Source organism: Hemitrygon akajei, chromosome 4, assembly GCF_048418815.1.
Source record: "Hemitrygon akajei chromosome 4, sHemAka1.3, whole genome shotgun sequence".
In the NCBI taxonomy this organism is placed as follows: domain Eukaryota; kingdom Metazoa; phylum Chordata; class Chondrichthyes; order Myliobatiformes; family Dasyatidae; genus Hemitrygon; species Hemitrygon akajei.
Genome location: NC_133127.1, coordinates 195770038 through 195785669, shown reverse-complemented (window position 1 = coordinate 195785669; position 15632 = coordinate 195770038). Strand labels below are relative to the sequence as shown.

Sequence of the window (15632 nt, the reverse complement as noted above, 5' to 3'; positions counted from 1 at the left end):
AATCTCTTCTGCATGCAAAGTAAAGTGAATTTATTATCAAAGTACGTATATGTCACCATATACAACCCTGAGATTCAGTTTCTTTCAGGCATTCACAGGAAAATAAAGAAATACAATAGAATTCTGAAAACTATATATGACCAAAGACCGGTAAACAACCGATGTGCAAAATTGAGGGGTATAGAAGGGGTAAATTCAAACAGGCTTTCTCACTGACGTTGGGTGGGACTAGGACTAGAGGTCATGGGTTAAGGGTGAAAGGTGAAATGTTTAAGGGGAACACGAGGGGGACCTTTTTCGCTCAGACGGTGGTGAGAGTGTGGAGCGAGCTGACAGTGGAGGTGGTGGAATCAGGTTCGAATTCATCGTTTAAGAGAAATTTGGGTAAGTACATGGATAGGAAGGGTATGGAGGGCTATGATCTGTGTGCTGCAGGTCGATAGGAGAAGGCAGAATAATAGTTTAGCATGGACTGGATGGTTCTTATTGACACTATGACTAAAAAGACAAATGGTGCAAATAAAAAATATTTAATACTGAGGACGCGAGTTGTCGAGTTGTTCATTTCAACTTAGTGTGAACTCTACCCTCCTCCAATGTTTTGCAGAGACCCCCCGCTTGGAACTAGGCAACATAGACAAGCAATACTACGTGGCCCCCCAGTCCATCACCCACAACGGATTCCTCTACAAGACTGCCTCGGTGGGAAAGCCGATTACAGAGAGGAAGTCCAAAGAAGGTAGGCTTCTGAGTGGACATCTGAGATCCCTTCATGAACAAGAGTTGGAGGTGAAATTGGGATCTTCTGTCCTATCAGATTCCTCCTTTACCTTTCTCCACCACCTGGATTCACCTATCATCTGCCAGCTTGTCCCTCTTCCCCTCCCCCCCCCCCACCTTTTTATTCTGGTGTCCTCCCCCTTCCCGTCCTGTGCATCGGCTCAAAATGTCGACTGTTTATTCATTTCCGTAGATGCCTTGTGACCGGCTGAGTTCCAGCAGAATTCTGTGTATGTTGCTTTGTTTACCAAGATACCGTGCAAAAACTTGTCTTGCAGACTGTTCATACAGATGAGATCATTACACAGTGCACTGAGGTAGAACAAGGCAAAACAATAACAGAATGCAGAGTATAGTGTAGCAGTTACAGGGAAAGTGCGGTGCAGGTAGACAATAAAGTGGAAGATCGTAACGAGGTGGATTGTGAGGCCGAGAATCCATCTTATCGTACAAGAGGTCCATTCAGTAGTTTGATAACAGCATGATAGAAGCTATCCTTGAGCCTGGTGGTACGTGCTTTCAGATGTTTGTATCTTCTCCCCTGTGGGAGGGGGAGAAGAGAGAGTGTTCGGGTGGGTGTCCTCTGTTCTAAAGAAAAGTCCTACTCCAAGCCTGTGCCGTCTGGTCCTAGACCTCCCCACTGTAGCAAACACCATCTTCACGTCCACTCTACCTCGGCCTTTCAATATTCAATATGATTTTCTAAGCTCCAGCGAACACAGGCTCAGTGTCATCAATGCTCCTCATATGTTAACCGTTTCATTCCCCGGATTATTATTGTGAACTTCCTCTGGACCCACTCCTACTGGGCCTGAACACCTCCCTCTGCAACTGGATCCTAGACTTCCTGACTGGGAGACCTCAGTCAGTCCGGATCGGGAGCAGCATCTCCCAACACCATCACACTGAGCACGGGGGCCCCCCAGGGTTGCGTGCTCAGTCCACTGCTGTTCACTCTGCTGACCCACGACTGTGCTGCAACACACAGCTCGAACCACATCATCAAGTTCACCAATGACACGACCGTGGTGGGTCTCATCAGCAAGAATGACGAGTCAGCTTACAGAGAGGAAGTGCAGCAGCTAACAGACTGGTGCAGAGCCAACAACCTGTCTCTTAACGTGAACAAAACAAAAGAGATGGTTGTTGACTTCAGGAGGGCACGGAGTGACCACTCCCCGCTGAACATCGATGGCTCCTCGGTAGAGATCGTTAAGAGCACCAAATTTCTTGGTGTTCACCTAGCGGAGAATCTCACCTGGTCCCTCAACACCAGCTCCATAGCAAAGAAAGCCCAGCAGCGTCTCTACTTTCTGCAAAGGCTGAGTAAAGTCCGTTTCCCACCCCCCCCCATCCTCATCACATTCTACAGGGGTTGTATTGAGAGCATCCTGAGCAGCTGCATCACTGCCTGGTTCCGAAATTGCACCATCTTGGATCGCAAGACCCTGGAGTGGATAGTGAGGTCAGCTGAGAAGATCATCGGGGTCTCTCTTCCCGCCATCACGGACATTTACACCACACACTGCATCCGCAAAGCAAACAGCATTATGAAGGACCCCTCACACCCCTCATACAAACTCTTCTCCCTCCTGCCGTCTGGGAAAAGGCACCGAAGCATTCGAGCTCTCATGACCAGACTATGTAGCAGTTTCTTCCCCCAAGCTATCAGACTCCTCAATACCCAGAGCCTGGACTGACACTTTACCGCCCTATTGTCCTGTTTATTGTTTATTGTAATGCCTGCACTATTTTGTTATTATTTACTGTAATGCCTGGGTCGGTCTGTAGTCTAGTGTAGTTGTTTTTTTTTCTCTCTGTGTTGTTTTTTACGTAGTTCAGTCTAGTTTTTGTACTATGTCATGTAACACCATGGTCCTGAAAAATGTTGTCTCATTTTTACTATGTACTGTACCAGCAGTTATGGTCGAAATGACAATAAAAGTGACTTGACTTGACAATGCTATCACGTCCTTTCTTTAATAAGAGGCAGCCGAAGGTTTAGACAGAGTCCATGGACAGGAGGCTGGTTTGCGCTAGAAGTGATTCCCTTTGGCAAAGTGGCGTTGCTCCCTCTGTAAAGGAAGACCCCCTGGGACTCAGTACCCCTTGTTAAGAAGGGTCCCTGATAAAGTCGCTTTAGAGGTGGGGTTCTTGGTAGTGAGAGAGACTCCTTTGAAAGAGACCTCTGGTACAGAGTCCCCTCTTTATCAGGGGGACAGTGATGGTGGTTTTCAATATCCCGATGGGCATTCTTTGGCTGAATTTATTTTCCTGATGCCTTGGCAGAATTCAGCAAACGGTGGTGCGTTCTGGACAACAGTGTGCTCAGTTACTACGAAAGCGACCGGAACTCCACGCCCAACGGAGCCATCGACATGCGTGATGTGGTCTGTCTGTCTGTTAACAGCCCTGCTGCCCATGGGTAAGTGGGGAGCCGGGTGGGGTGGTGATCTTGTTCAGTACCTGCTCACGACCTCGTCTGACCGCAGGAAGGGCTGATCAAATCCTTAGGGATGACGCTATCTGCACTGGGCAGTGTGCGAGTGTGCGCGTGTCAGTCACACCGAGACCCATTTCAATCCGTCAGGTTGAAGATGAGCTTTATGTGTCATATATTAATCGAAACATACAGTGAAATGCATCATTGTCATCAGCGACCAACACATTCCGAGGATGTGCTGAAGGCAGCCTGGAAGTGTCGCTAAGCCTCCAGCGGTAACATAACAATCCCACAACTCACTAACCTACAGCTGTCCGTGTTGACATACGAACCTACGTATCTTCAAAGATTAGATTAGCTTTATTTGTCACATGAACACCAGAGCACATAGTGAGATGTGTCGTTTGCGTCAGCGACCAGTTCAGTCTGAGGATGAGCTGAGGGCAGCCGGCAAGTGTTGTCACATTTCTCGTGCCAACACAGCATGGCCACAATTTATTAACCTTAACCTGCACGTCTTTGAAGTGTGGGGGGGGGGGGGGGGTGGGGATTCCGGAGCACCTGGAGAAAGACCCGTGTGGTCACAGGAAGAGCATACAACCTCCTCGCAGTAACGGGAATTGAACCCCGATCGCTCGTCCAGCACAGCGTTACGCTAACTGCTACACCACCATGTTGTACATTTTTGGACTCTCTGACCAGTGGCAACTTGTCTGCATCTCTGTTGTTGGTATTAGCTAATACTTCTCTTCCAGACTGACTTCAATGCTGGTCTTCAGACTGCAAAGCATAGGTCCAGAGTTAGGCCATTCAGCCCATCGAGTCTGCTTCACCGTTCCATCATGGCTGATTTATTATCCCTCTCAAACCTATTCTCCTGCCTGATGGGCTGAGCAAGCTAGGAGTTTTCTGTTTGAATGAAGGAGGATGAGAGGTGACTTGATAGAGGTGTACAAGATGATAAGCGGCACAGATGGAGTGGACGGCCAGAGATGGTCTCCCAGGACAGAAATGGCTCGTATAAGGGGGCATAATTTTAACATGACTGGAGTATATTTTAAGGGGGGACGTCAGAGGAAAGTTTTTTACACAGAGAGTGGTGGGTGCATGGAATGCTCTGCCAGCGGGGGTGATAGAGGCAGATACATTTGGGACATTTAAAAGACTCTTAACTAGCACATGGATACTAGAGAAATGGGTGATTATGTGGGAGGGAAGGGATAGATTGATCTTAGGGTAGGTTAAAAGGTCAGTACATGCATTGCGGGCTGAAGGGCCTGTATCGTTCTACTCTGTATTCTATGTTCCAACCATTTGCTGAACTAGCCTGCAACCTGCAATTCAAGTATGAGAACATGAATCCTTCTGTCCTTCATCTGTCCTCTCCATTTAGATAAAAGTCTGTTTCTAACTGAACTGTATGACCTTACACCTTTCTCTAACTTCTGGTAGTTTCTTCCCCCTCCACTTTCTCTCTTTTTCCATTTCGCATTCTGATTCCCCTCTCTCCCATCCTCCTCAACTACCTATCACTTCCCTCTGATGCCTCTTCTTCCCTTTCTCCCCTCCTGTCAGAGTTCCTCCCCCGCCCTTTACCTTTCCCACTGTTCACCTCCCAGCTTCTCACTTCATTCCCCTCCTTCCCCACCTACCTGGTTCCACCTATCACTTGTCAGCTTGGACTCCCTATCCACCACCCGCCCCCCCTCACCAATCTGCAGACGCTGCAGATCCAGAGGAACAAACACAAAACGCTGGAGGAGCTCAGCAAGTCAGGAGGGGAATAACCCGCTGAGTTTCTGCAGCATTTTGTGTTTGTTCCTCTAGATTTCCAGAATCTGCAGATCCTCTTGTGTTTATATCAAACACCATTTGCCAGGCTTTGACTAGTTACTTAGCCTTTTGATAACCGGTCACTATAATGATTGCAACATGCTCTGCCACCTATTTCTGTCTCTGCCCCCCACCCCCACCCCCAGTCCCCAGTTAAGAGTTTGGAGATCAATTCTAGTTCTGTCTGTAAGGAGTTTATAAGTCCTCCTGGTGGTGCTCTGGTTTCCTCCCACAGTCCAAAGTTAGGAGGTTAGTTGGTCATTGTAAATTGTCCTGGACTAGGTTGGTGGGTGGACTAGGTTAGTAGGTGGGTTGCTGGGCAGTGTGACTCGTTGGACCAGAAATGTCTGTTCTTTGCCTTATCACTAAGTAAAATAAATGAATGATCCATTTGTTCCCTTTCCCCAGCTCTCTGGTGACTAATGAGCAATGAAGATGGTGTCCAGCTGCAGCCTCCATCCAGGACTTGGCTCAGTTTATTTTTGGGTTCATAGGGATGATTCTGATGACAGAGAGAGGAGTTAGGGGTCAGGTTAGGGTTTAGGGACAGGGATACCGGGTAATTGGAGCTCATACTGGAGTCTACGTCTTCACTCCACGTTTGAAGACCTGCGATGGACGTGGGTCATCTGGTTTGATACTACGCCAGAGCTGTTAGCAGTTCTGGACTTGGAGTTCTACGTGTGCAGGAGGAATGAGGTCCAATGACCCCCTAGGTTTGCGAAATGGGGAGATGTGAGTTTGAGGCCTGGTGTCTGGAGTCCTGTCATCTGCTAGTGTTCAGTGATCAGCGGGTCCTGGGGTCGTTGCTGAGGATCGAGGCCCGAGGGTTGTTGGCTGGAACTCAAAGCCTACAAATCTCTGAGAGTCTGCTGGGCATGTCGGAGGCCCAGTGTCTGTGCATCTGAGTCCACTGGGAAACTGAAGAAGATGGCCTGTTCTGGGGTTAGAGGACTATGTATGTACGTGGGCGAGAGGGAGGAATGGGCTTGGTCTGTTCGGTTTCTGTGTTTTTTTCTAGGCATGGAGGGCATGCTATGTTAGCACCTGAATGTGTGGCGACTTTTGCGGGCTGCCCCCAGTGTGTTGGTTGTTAGCGCAAACAATGCATTTCACTATGAAAGAGGACACAGCCGTTTAGAAGAGGGATGAAGAGGAATTTATTTAGCCAGAGGGCAATGAATTGCCAGGACTTAAGAACTTTTTAAAAGCTATTATTAATGCTTTTTGAGATAGTGATTTAGATGCATATCATATTTTTTACTGAGTTAAGTATTGTATGTAATTAGTTTTGCTACAACAAGTGTATGGGACATTGGAAAAAAAGTTGAATTTCCCCATGGGGATGAATAAAGTATCTATCTATCTATCTATCTATCTGTGGAATTCATTTCCACGATTGGCTGTGGAGTCCAAGTCACTGGGCATAATTAAAGTTGAGTTTGATAGGTTCTTGATTAGTCAGGGTGTCCAAGGTTATGGGGAGAAGACAGGCGATTGGGGTTGAGAGGGGTAATAAATCAGCCATGATGGAATGGCAGAGCTGACTTGATGTGTCAATTGGCCTAATTCTGCTCTTCTGCCTTATGATCTTATAGTCTTGTGTTTCAATGTACACGTGATATAATCTCGAATTTTGATCCTTACGAAATGAGTGTACAGTGGGGGATTGTTCTAGCTGACCTAATGTGTTTGGAATCTTTTGTTTCCTGTAGGTTTGAGCACACGTTTGAGGTTTTCACGGACCCAGAGCGTCTGTTCATGTTTGGGACTGAGAGTGCAGAGTCCATTAAAGAGTGGGTCAAGTCCATTGCCAAGGTAATGCTGTGAGAGGCTTTGCTACTTAACGTCCCTTGCACACCTCCACACGAGTACATTGTCACTGAGCTGTACACTAAATTACAGGAGTTTTCTACAGAAGTGGTTTGCCATTGCCTCTTCTGGGCAGTGTTGTTGCAAGACAGGTGACCCCAGACATTATCCATGCTCTTCAGGGATTGTCTGCCTGGGGTCAGTGGTCGCAGAACCAGGATTTGTGATCTGCACCGGCTGCTCGTACGACCATCCACCACCTGCTCCCGTGGCTTCACATGACCCTATTGAGGGGCCAAGCAGGTGCTACACCTTGCCCAAAGGTGACCTATACAGGCTAGTGGAGGGCAAGAGTGCCGTACAGTTCTTTTGGTAGAGACGTACCTTCACCCCACCACTCAGTGGTTGATCTGTTGCCCCTCTTAATCAGTTGGGTAAATGGACTCATGGGAGGGACTCGGTTAAGGAGAGAGATTGGGCAGGTTGGGAGTATTTTCTCTGGAGTGTAGTATAATGAGGAGTGATCTTGTAGAGGTGTCTAAAATTACATGTGAATGAGCACAGGCTTCTTCTAGAACTAGAGAGCACAGATTTAAGGTGAGATAGGAGAGATTTAATAGGAACCTGAGGGACATCGTTTTCGCCCAGTGGGTGGCCCACATATGGACTGAGCTTCCAGAGGAGGTGGTTGACAATATCTGGAAAGTGCTTGGACAGGAAAGGTTTCAAGGGGGGAACGAGGAGGTGAGGGGAGATGGAGGTGATTGATGATGGGCAGGTGACGGGGATGATGGCCAGCGTAAATGTACACTGTCTAGGAAGTGTTGCTGGCAGTGTGTGGGGTCGGGACCTTTACCTCGGGTGCCCTTCACTTTGGAAGGTGTTGATTCTGGTTGCCATGTCTACCATTCCTCTTCTCTGCCCACAGTCCTTCCTCCCTCCGGCCGTGGACCTGATGGACCATGACTTTGAGCGGATTGGACGTCTGCTCTACAAGGACGGGTTGAGCCTGGAGCGGGCCAAGGTGGGCTGGTTTGCGCTGGAGAAGTCCACGCTCTTTGTCTGGTCCGAGGACTCGGACAAGGTGGAGGCCATCAACCTTCGCAAGCTGCAGGAGTTGTGTAAGGGCCGGTTGTCTGGCCGTCTCTGTTCCGGAGCCTTCCGTTCACCCTGCGCTCTGCCAAATCCCCAAACCTGGACTCCCTGTCATCTTCCAAACCATACCATCCTCCACTTCCACAACCCCTTGACACCCCCTCGCCACCTCCACACCACCCCTCCTCCGCCTCCCTTCTCCCACATCTCCCCTACTTCTCAACCCTCAACACCCTGTCTGCACACTCCGTCATCTCCCAAGCCACAATATCTCACACCCTCATCTTCACTACCCTACACTCACCAAACCCTCATCCCCATGCCCAGTCATGCCTCCTCATACATCCCTCATTCCCACAGCCCCACCTCTCCCATTCCCACATCTCCCCAACCACCACCCCTACCCTCATCTCCTCTCCAGCAACTCCACTCACCCTCATCTCCCAGTCCCTCCACACAGAACATATAAGAGTATTGCACAGGAACAGGCCTTTCGGATCATAATGTCTTTCCCCAACCTCGATGTTGCATTAAACTAATTCTCTGTCCGCACGCACTGTCCATGCCTCTCCATTCTCTACCCGTGCACTGTCCATATCTCCCCACCCCACCCATGCGCTTTGTGCCTCCCCGCCTGTGTGCCCCCCGTCTCCCCACCCTGCCTGCGCGCGCTCCCTGCCTCCCCACCCCCTGCCCATTGAAATGCCTCTATCATATTGTATCTGCTTCCCACCTCTGTCACAATAAAAATGTCCCCCACGCATCTCCTTTCAATTTCCTTCTCTCATCCTAAACCTACATCCTTCAGTATTTTCATCCCTGGTAAAAGATGCCGGCTGTCTATCTGTCAATGCCTTGCATGAGCTTATAAACCTGTATCGGATCTCCCGTCAGCCTCCACTGCTGCAGAGAAATCAACCCAAGTATGTCCGGCCTGTCTAACCGGTCAGCATCCTGGACCCTCTCCAGTACCTCCACGTGCTTTCTGTAATGAAGTGACCAGAATTGCATTCAGTGCTGCAGAGTGTGGTGGAACCAGTATTTTAGACATCTCTGTGCTCTTTCCCTTGTATTACCCCTCCCTCGTCCCATCTTCCCCCAGCTTCCTGCTCGTCAGACACTGTTCTTTTGTGTAAGCCACCTATCCTGGCCCAGGGTCTCCCTTGAGTTTCTATTTCCCCACAGCCCTCTGCTCTTCCAGGCTTGAGAACAAGCATAGCTCTCTGCGTTTGTCTGGGACTGGTCACATCCCATGATGCAGTGAGGTTAAAGTGCATGCTTGCTTACACTTCCACTTGACACTGAAATGTCTTTCTCCCCGCCTCTGGGGTATGTACATTGTAATGGAGGTGTGTCTTATGGGCACAGGAAGATCCCATGGGGAGCATTGCCAGCCCATTGGGATTGGTTGTTTGCCATGTTTGATCCCTGGCCGGGACTCTGTACATCCGGCTGGGAAGGACTTCCCCATTTCTCTTCCACTCGGGATCCTGTCCTCTGGGTCCGTGCCTCGGTTCGGTGAATGGGTGCGTTGCGGTTGGTTAGCTTGTGGAAGCGATCTTCGGTTCACCCTCTCTTTGTTGTGTTACAGCGGAGCAGGCTGACCACGGGGTGCTGGTATTGGTGGAGAAGAGGCGGTGAGTGCAACTAAGCCCCTCCTCCCTCCTACTCTCCTTCTCCCTCCCAGTCTTCTCCTCCCTCTTCCTACCCTCCTCCTCTCCCTTCTCCCCTTTTCTTCCTCCTCCCTCCCTTCTTACCCCTCCCTCAGATCATCCTCCTCCTTCCCAACCTCCTGCCCCTCTTCCTACCCTACTCCTCTCCCTTCTTCCCCTTTTTCCTTGCCCTTCCTTCCTTCTTAACCCTCCTTCCCACTCTCCTCATCCTCCCTCTTTCTACTTTACTTCTTTCTTCCCTCCCTTTCCTCTTCTCCCCTCCATCTCATCCACCCATCTATTTCCTTTTCCTTCTTGCCCCTTTTCTGTCTCCCCTTTCCTCACTCCTCTGCCTCCTTACTTTTCCTTCATACTATCTTTTCTCCATTCTCCTCCTGCGCCCTCATCTCTTGCTTCCTGCCCTCCCTCCCCTCCCTGTGTCTGATCTGCCCTCCCCCTATTGTCTTCCCACTCCCCCTCCTCTCTGCAAACCGTCACCAGTGAGCATCCTCTACTTGGTTTCCCCCTAACATTCCCCAACACCCCCCGCCCTCCGATTTAGTGATAGAACGCTACAGCACAGAGACAGGCCGTTCGGCCCATCCACTCCATGCCATGCTATTAATCTGCTTAGTCCCATCCATCTGCACTCAGACCATAGCCTTCCCCGCCTGTTCCGTCCATGCACCTTTACCCAATTTCTCTTAAACATTGAAATCGAACCCACATCCGCCACTATTACTGGCAGCTCGTTCCACATTCTCACCACCCTCTGAGTGAAGATGTTCCTTCTCAGGTTCCCCTTTAACATTTCACCTTTCTCCCTTAACCCATGACCTCTGGTGCTGGTCTCACCCAACCAGACAGTGGCGGAATTATCCGTGCAGTAATAGCATTACGCTAACCGCTGCTCTACTGTGCTCTCCAATGTTGGCTCCCATCTCCCCTTATCACAGTCTACCTCTCCTCTCCCATTTTCCCTCTCCTTTTCCTTCCCTCTCCATCCCCTCATCACTTCCCCAATCTCCCTTGTCACTGGGTGGAGGAGGCACTGTGGTGCTTCAAGTTCAATTGTCACTCAGTCATCCCAGTGAAACAGCGTTCCTCCAGGGCCGCAGTGCAAAACTCAGCACGTGTAGTTATGATAGCGAAGACGTACGGTCACACAGAGTATCTACAGCCCAAGTCCCTGAGCGTCATGGCCTGTAGATTGATGGTGGATGGGATGTTGTCCTGGAGCCAGGTTTCTGCAAGATCGAGCTCGCAGCAGTTCCCCATCACACACCAGTGCAGCCGCAGAGGAACGTAATCCAGTGTTCGGTGAGTGTTTCAAACTCCCAGTGATAGTTTCCCTTGTCTTCTCTCCCCTCCCCGCCCTGCCCCACCCAGGACTCTGTACATCCAATCCGAAAGGAAGCTGGACTTCCTGGGATGGGCAGCGGCCATCCAGAAGGCAGCGGGCAGCACCGGGAACACATTGTCTGAGCAGCAGTTGACAGACGAGGACATCCCTGTTCTGGTGGATCGCTGTGTGGCATACATCACTCAGTACGGTGAGCCGCTGACGTAGAGAATGTCCGGGGTGGGTTGGCTGCTTTACCGAGGCATCAAGAAGTATAGGCAGAGTCCATGGAGGGGAGGCTGGTTTTCATGATGTGCTGAGCTGTGGCCGCAATGCTCTGCGGTTTCTTGCAGTCTCAGACAGAGCAGTTGCCGCACCAGATCGAAATCCATCTGGATAAAGCAGAGATTGATAGATTCGTAAAAACACAAAATGCTGGCAGAACTCAGCAGGCCAGACAGCATCTATGGGAGGAGGTAATAACGATGTTTCGGGCTGAAACCCTTCATCAGGAGGGGAGCATTTTGTGTTTTTATTTATTTCCAGCATCTGCAGATTCACTCGTGTTGCCATTGATAGATTCGTGATTAGTCTGAGTGTCAGCGGCCACGGTGAGGCAGGCGAATGGTGTTGAAGATATAAGTCAGCTGTGATGCAATGGTGGAACACATTCAATGACTTAATTCTGCTCCTGTGGTTTTATGGATAAGATGCTTTCTGAGGTGCATCGATTAAGCATTGGTGAGGGTCAATGGGGACACGGTAAATTTCTTTAGCCTCCTGAGGAAGGAGAGGCACGAGAGAACTTTCATGGCCATGGCGTCTGTGGTTGGAGCAGGACAGGTTATTGGTGATGTTCACTCCGAGGAAGTTGGAGCTCTCAACCTCAACGTTGTCTCTGTAGACAGGAGGATGTGTACCTTCGGCCTTCCTGAAGTCAATGACCAACTCCTTTGACATTGAGCAGAAAGGGGGTTGTTGTTATGACACCTTGAATGAACACTGAGAAGTCTTCTGCAGCTTCTCTGTTGAACGTGCCCTGCCTGGTTGCATTGTGGTTTGGTACGGCAACTTGAACGTTTGCTCACCAGAGCTGGGCATTTGGATGCTGGAGAAATGGTCTTGATGTGTGGGGTTTTCTTTAAATGGGTTCCAAGACCATAACATGTAAAAGCAGAGTTAGGCCATTTGGCCCATTGAGTCTGTTCCACCATTTCACCATGATTGATCCATTTTCCTCTTCAGCCCCAATCTCTTGCCTTCTCCCTGTATCCCTTCAAGCTCTGACTAATCAAGAATCTGTCAACCTCTGCTCTAAATGTATGTAAAGACTTGACCTCCACAGCTGCCCGTGGCAAAGAATTCCACAGATTCACCACTCTTTGGCTAAAGAAATTCCTCCTCATCTCTGTTCCAAAAGGACATCCCTCTATTCTGAGGCTGTGTCCTCTGGTCTTAGACTCCCCCACCATAGGAAACATCCTCTCCACATCCACTCTATCTGTATCCTCTGGTCCGAGACTCCCCCACTATAGGAAACATCCTCTCCACATCCACTCTATCTGTGTCCTCTAGTCCGAGACTCCCCCACTATGGGAAACATCCTCTCCACATCCACTCTATCTGTGTCCTCTGGTCCGAGACTCCCCCACTATAGGAAACATCCTCTCCACATCCACTCTATCTGTGTCCTCTGGTCCGAGACTCCCCCACTATAGGAAACATCCTCTCCACATCCACTCTATCTGTATCCTCTGGTCCGAGACTCCCCCACTATGGGAAACATCCTCTCCACATCCACTCTATCTGTGTCCTCTGGTCCGAGACTCCCCCACTATAGGAAACATCCTCTCCACATCCACTCTATCTGTGTCCTCTGGTCCGAGACTCCCCCACTATAGGAAACATCCTCTCCACATCCACTCTATCTGTGTCCTCTGGTCCGAGACTCCCCCACTATAGGAAACATCCTCTCCACATCCACTCTATCTGTGTCCTCTGGTCCGAGACTCCCCCACTATAGGAAACATCCTCTCCACATCCACTCTATCTGTGTCCTCTGGTCCTAGACTCCCCCACCATAGGAAACACCCTCTCCACATTCACTCTCTCTGTGTCCTCTGGTCCTAGACTCTCCCACCACAGGAAACATCCTATCCACATCCACTCTGTTGAGTCCTTTCACCATTCGATAGGCTTCAATGAGTTTGACCCCACATTCTTCTAACCTCCAGCTTAGAGCCATCAAATGCTTCTCATATTTCCATTGCTGAGATCATTCTTGAGATCTATCTCTCGACTGACTCCAATGCTGGCACATCCTCCACAAGTTGTAGACAATCTCTCCACATCCACTCTAGGAAGACCTTTCAATATTCGGTAGGTTTCATTGAGATCTCAGCATCATTCTTCTAAACTCCAGTGAGTACAGGCCCAGAGATGAGCAGATGGAGGGAAGGGTAGGGACTGGGTGATATTGTTCTCCTTTAATTGTATGATGCCGTCCACTCTGCAGGTTTAACTTCTGAAGGCATCTACAGGAAGAGCGGGCAGAAATCGAAGACCACCAACCTGCTGGAGCTATTCCTGAAGAATGCTCGTGGCGTGCGGTTGAGGGAAGGAGAGCATCAAGTTGACGATGTGTCCAACACTTTGAAACGGTTCTTCAGGGAGAGTATCAGGGAGAGCATCTTCACTGACAACGTGTACCAAGACTGGCTCCATACATCAAGTACGAACGCGCTCCTCGTGCTCAGGACACTACACAGGGGAGGTTGAGCTGGGATCAGACAACAGAACGCAGGACAGCACAGTACGGGCCTTTCTGGCCCATCAAGCCCCACCACACAGCAACCCACCTGTTTGACCCTGGCCTAATCACAGGACAGTCTACAATGACCCATTAACTTGCTAACCGGCTCGTCTTTGGACTGTGGGAGGAAATTGCGGCACCTGCAGGAAACCCACACATTCCATGGGGAGGACATGCAAAGTCCTTACAGAGGATGCTGGGATTGAACGTCACAGTCTGGCGTAGCGGTTCGTGTAACGCTATTACAGCGCCAGCAACCTGGGTTTAACCTGTCCGTGACTGCATGGGTTTCCCCTGAGGGCTCCAGTTTCCTCCCGCATTCCAAAGACATGCTGGTTCGTAGGTTAATTGCCCCCCCCATGTGTGTAATTGGGCAGCACGGGCTCGTTGGGCTGGAAGGACCTGTTACCATGCTGTGTCTTTAAATAAAAATACATGACTCCTATCCAGCGCATTGAGATCAAGAATTCCTTTCCCCGAGTTCGGACTGACTACAGTCGTGAGCCCTCCATCACATCTTGGCTTGTGGGAGTGCAGATTTGATCACAGTGGTTCCCGCAGCCCGATACTCCGTGTTGGAATAGGTTGTTGTTGACGGTTTGTCTGCTTTCTGTCCACCCCAGTGATTCCCGATGAGTGGATGAAGGTTCAGCAGTACCAGAAGCTCGCCGCTAACCTGCCCAAGGTCAACCGCGCCACCCTCAAAGCTCTGATCAACCACCTCTACTGGTAAGCACCAACACTTCAACATGGGCAAGAGCAACTTGGAAGTGTAGCAGTTAGCGTAACGCTGTTACCCTCCACTGTCTGTAAGGAGTTGGTACATTCTTCTGTTACATACCCCGTGCGTATCTTGTGACTGCCTCATGACCATGGTGTAATTGAGTATCTGGTGAGCATGATGTAATGGTCTTGTGATGGTGGGGTGATGTAATTTCCTGCCGGTGTGAGGTCACATGATGTAATTTTCCAGCCAGTGAGAAGTCATGTGATGGCCTGTTTCAACAGGTATAAAACGGGAAAGCCTTGCTGTGACACAGGTCAGTTCGTGGTTTAATTCGTCAGTTACTCCGTTCTGCTGCGAATTTGATTTCATGATGCAGTTTTGTTTGAAAGTGGAGTTATTGCCGGCAGTTTCACCGAACACTGCCAGTTGTGGTTTAGTTTCTACCTTTGCAATTCAGTCGGAGAGTGAAGAATTTATCGAAGTACGGAAAACCCAAAAGATCAAGTAAAGTTGGTGTGGTCAGCGGTAGTACAGGATCGACCTTATTGAAACCTCATTCGGAAGGTAGTAACCTGCATCCAAGATAGCCCCTGCACTGTGAAAGCAGAAAGGGCTGGGTGCAGCGTTATTCGCCAAGTAAGGTCAGTTCCTTTAAGCCGTTTTTATTTCCTTCGTCATAAATCCTTCAGGGAAGGCATATTTCGGCTGGGATCAGCAGTAATGTCACGTCGTCGAGGAATTCGTTACTTCAGGAAAATCTCTCCTAACTGACTGTAAATCAATTGGACTTTTGCATTTACCACTTTTAAGAACTGTGTTCGCATTTATCTCTTTAAGAACTGTTTGAGTTGCTGTATAGCAGTTAACTTCCGGTTAAGTTAGTCGTGTGTTTACTTTTCATTTTTTATTGAGCAGTGTTTAATAAATGTTTTATTTATTTTAAAGAAACCTGTCTCAATTCTATATTCATTGTTGCCGTGTCATAACACTTCTAGTGACTGTGCGGGTTTCCTCCGGGTGCTCTGGTTTCCTCCCACATTCCGAAGACGTACCGGTTGAGGCTAGTAACTTGTGGACGTGCTGTTAGTGCCAGAAACATTGCGACAAGTGGGCTGCTGCCAACACATTCTTGGACT

At 49.4% G+C, this 15632-nt stretch overlaps 1 protein-coding gene across 5 annotated transcripts in view; it reads left to right on the top strand.

Moving 5' to 3' along the window:
• LOC140727089 (arf-GAP with Rho-GAP domain, ANK repeat and PH domain-containing protein 1-like) overlaps positions 1–15632 on the top strand; it is a 287466-nt gene that overhangs the window by 236695 nt on the left and 35139 nt on the right. For all 5 annotated transcript variants that reach the window (XM_073044336.1, XM_073044338.1, XM_073044337.1 and 2 more), the window contains 8 exons: positions 608–739; positions 3070–3205; positions 6772–6874; positions 7797–7989; positions 9555–9600; positions 11005–11168; positions 13473–13688; positions 14393–14498. In XM_073044336.1, coding sequence (XP_072900437.1) covers positions 608–739; positions 3070–3205; positions 6772–6874; positions 7797–7989; positions 9555–9600; positions 11005–11168; positions 13473–13688; positions 14393–14498 — 1096 coding nt within the window. The remainder of the gene's footprint in view (positions 1–607; positions 740–3069; positions 3206–6771; positions 6875–7796; positions 7990–9554; positions 9601–11004; positions 11169–13472; positions 13689–14392; positions 14499–15632) is intronic.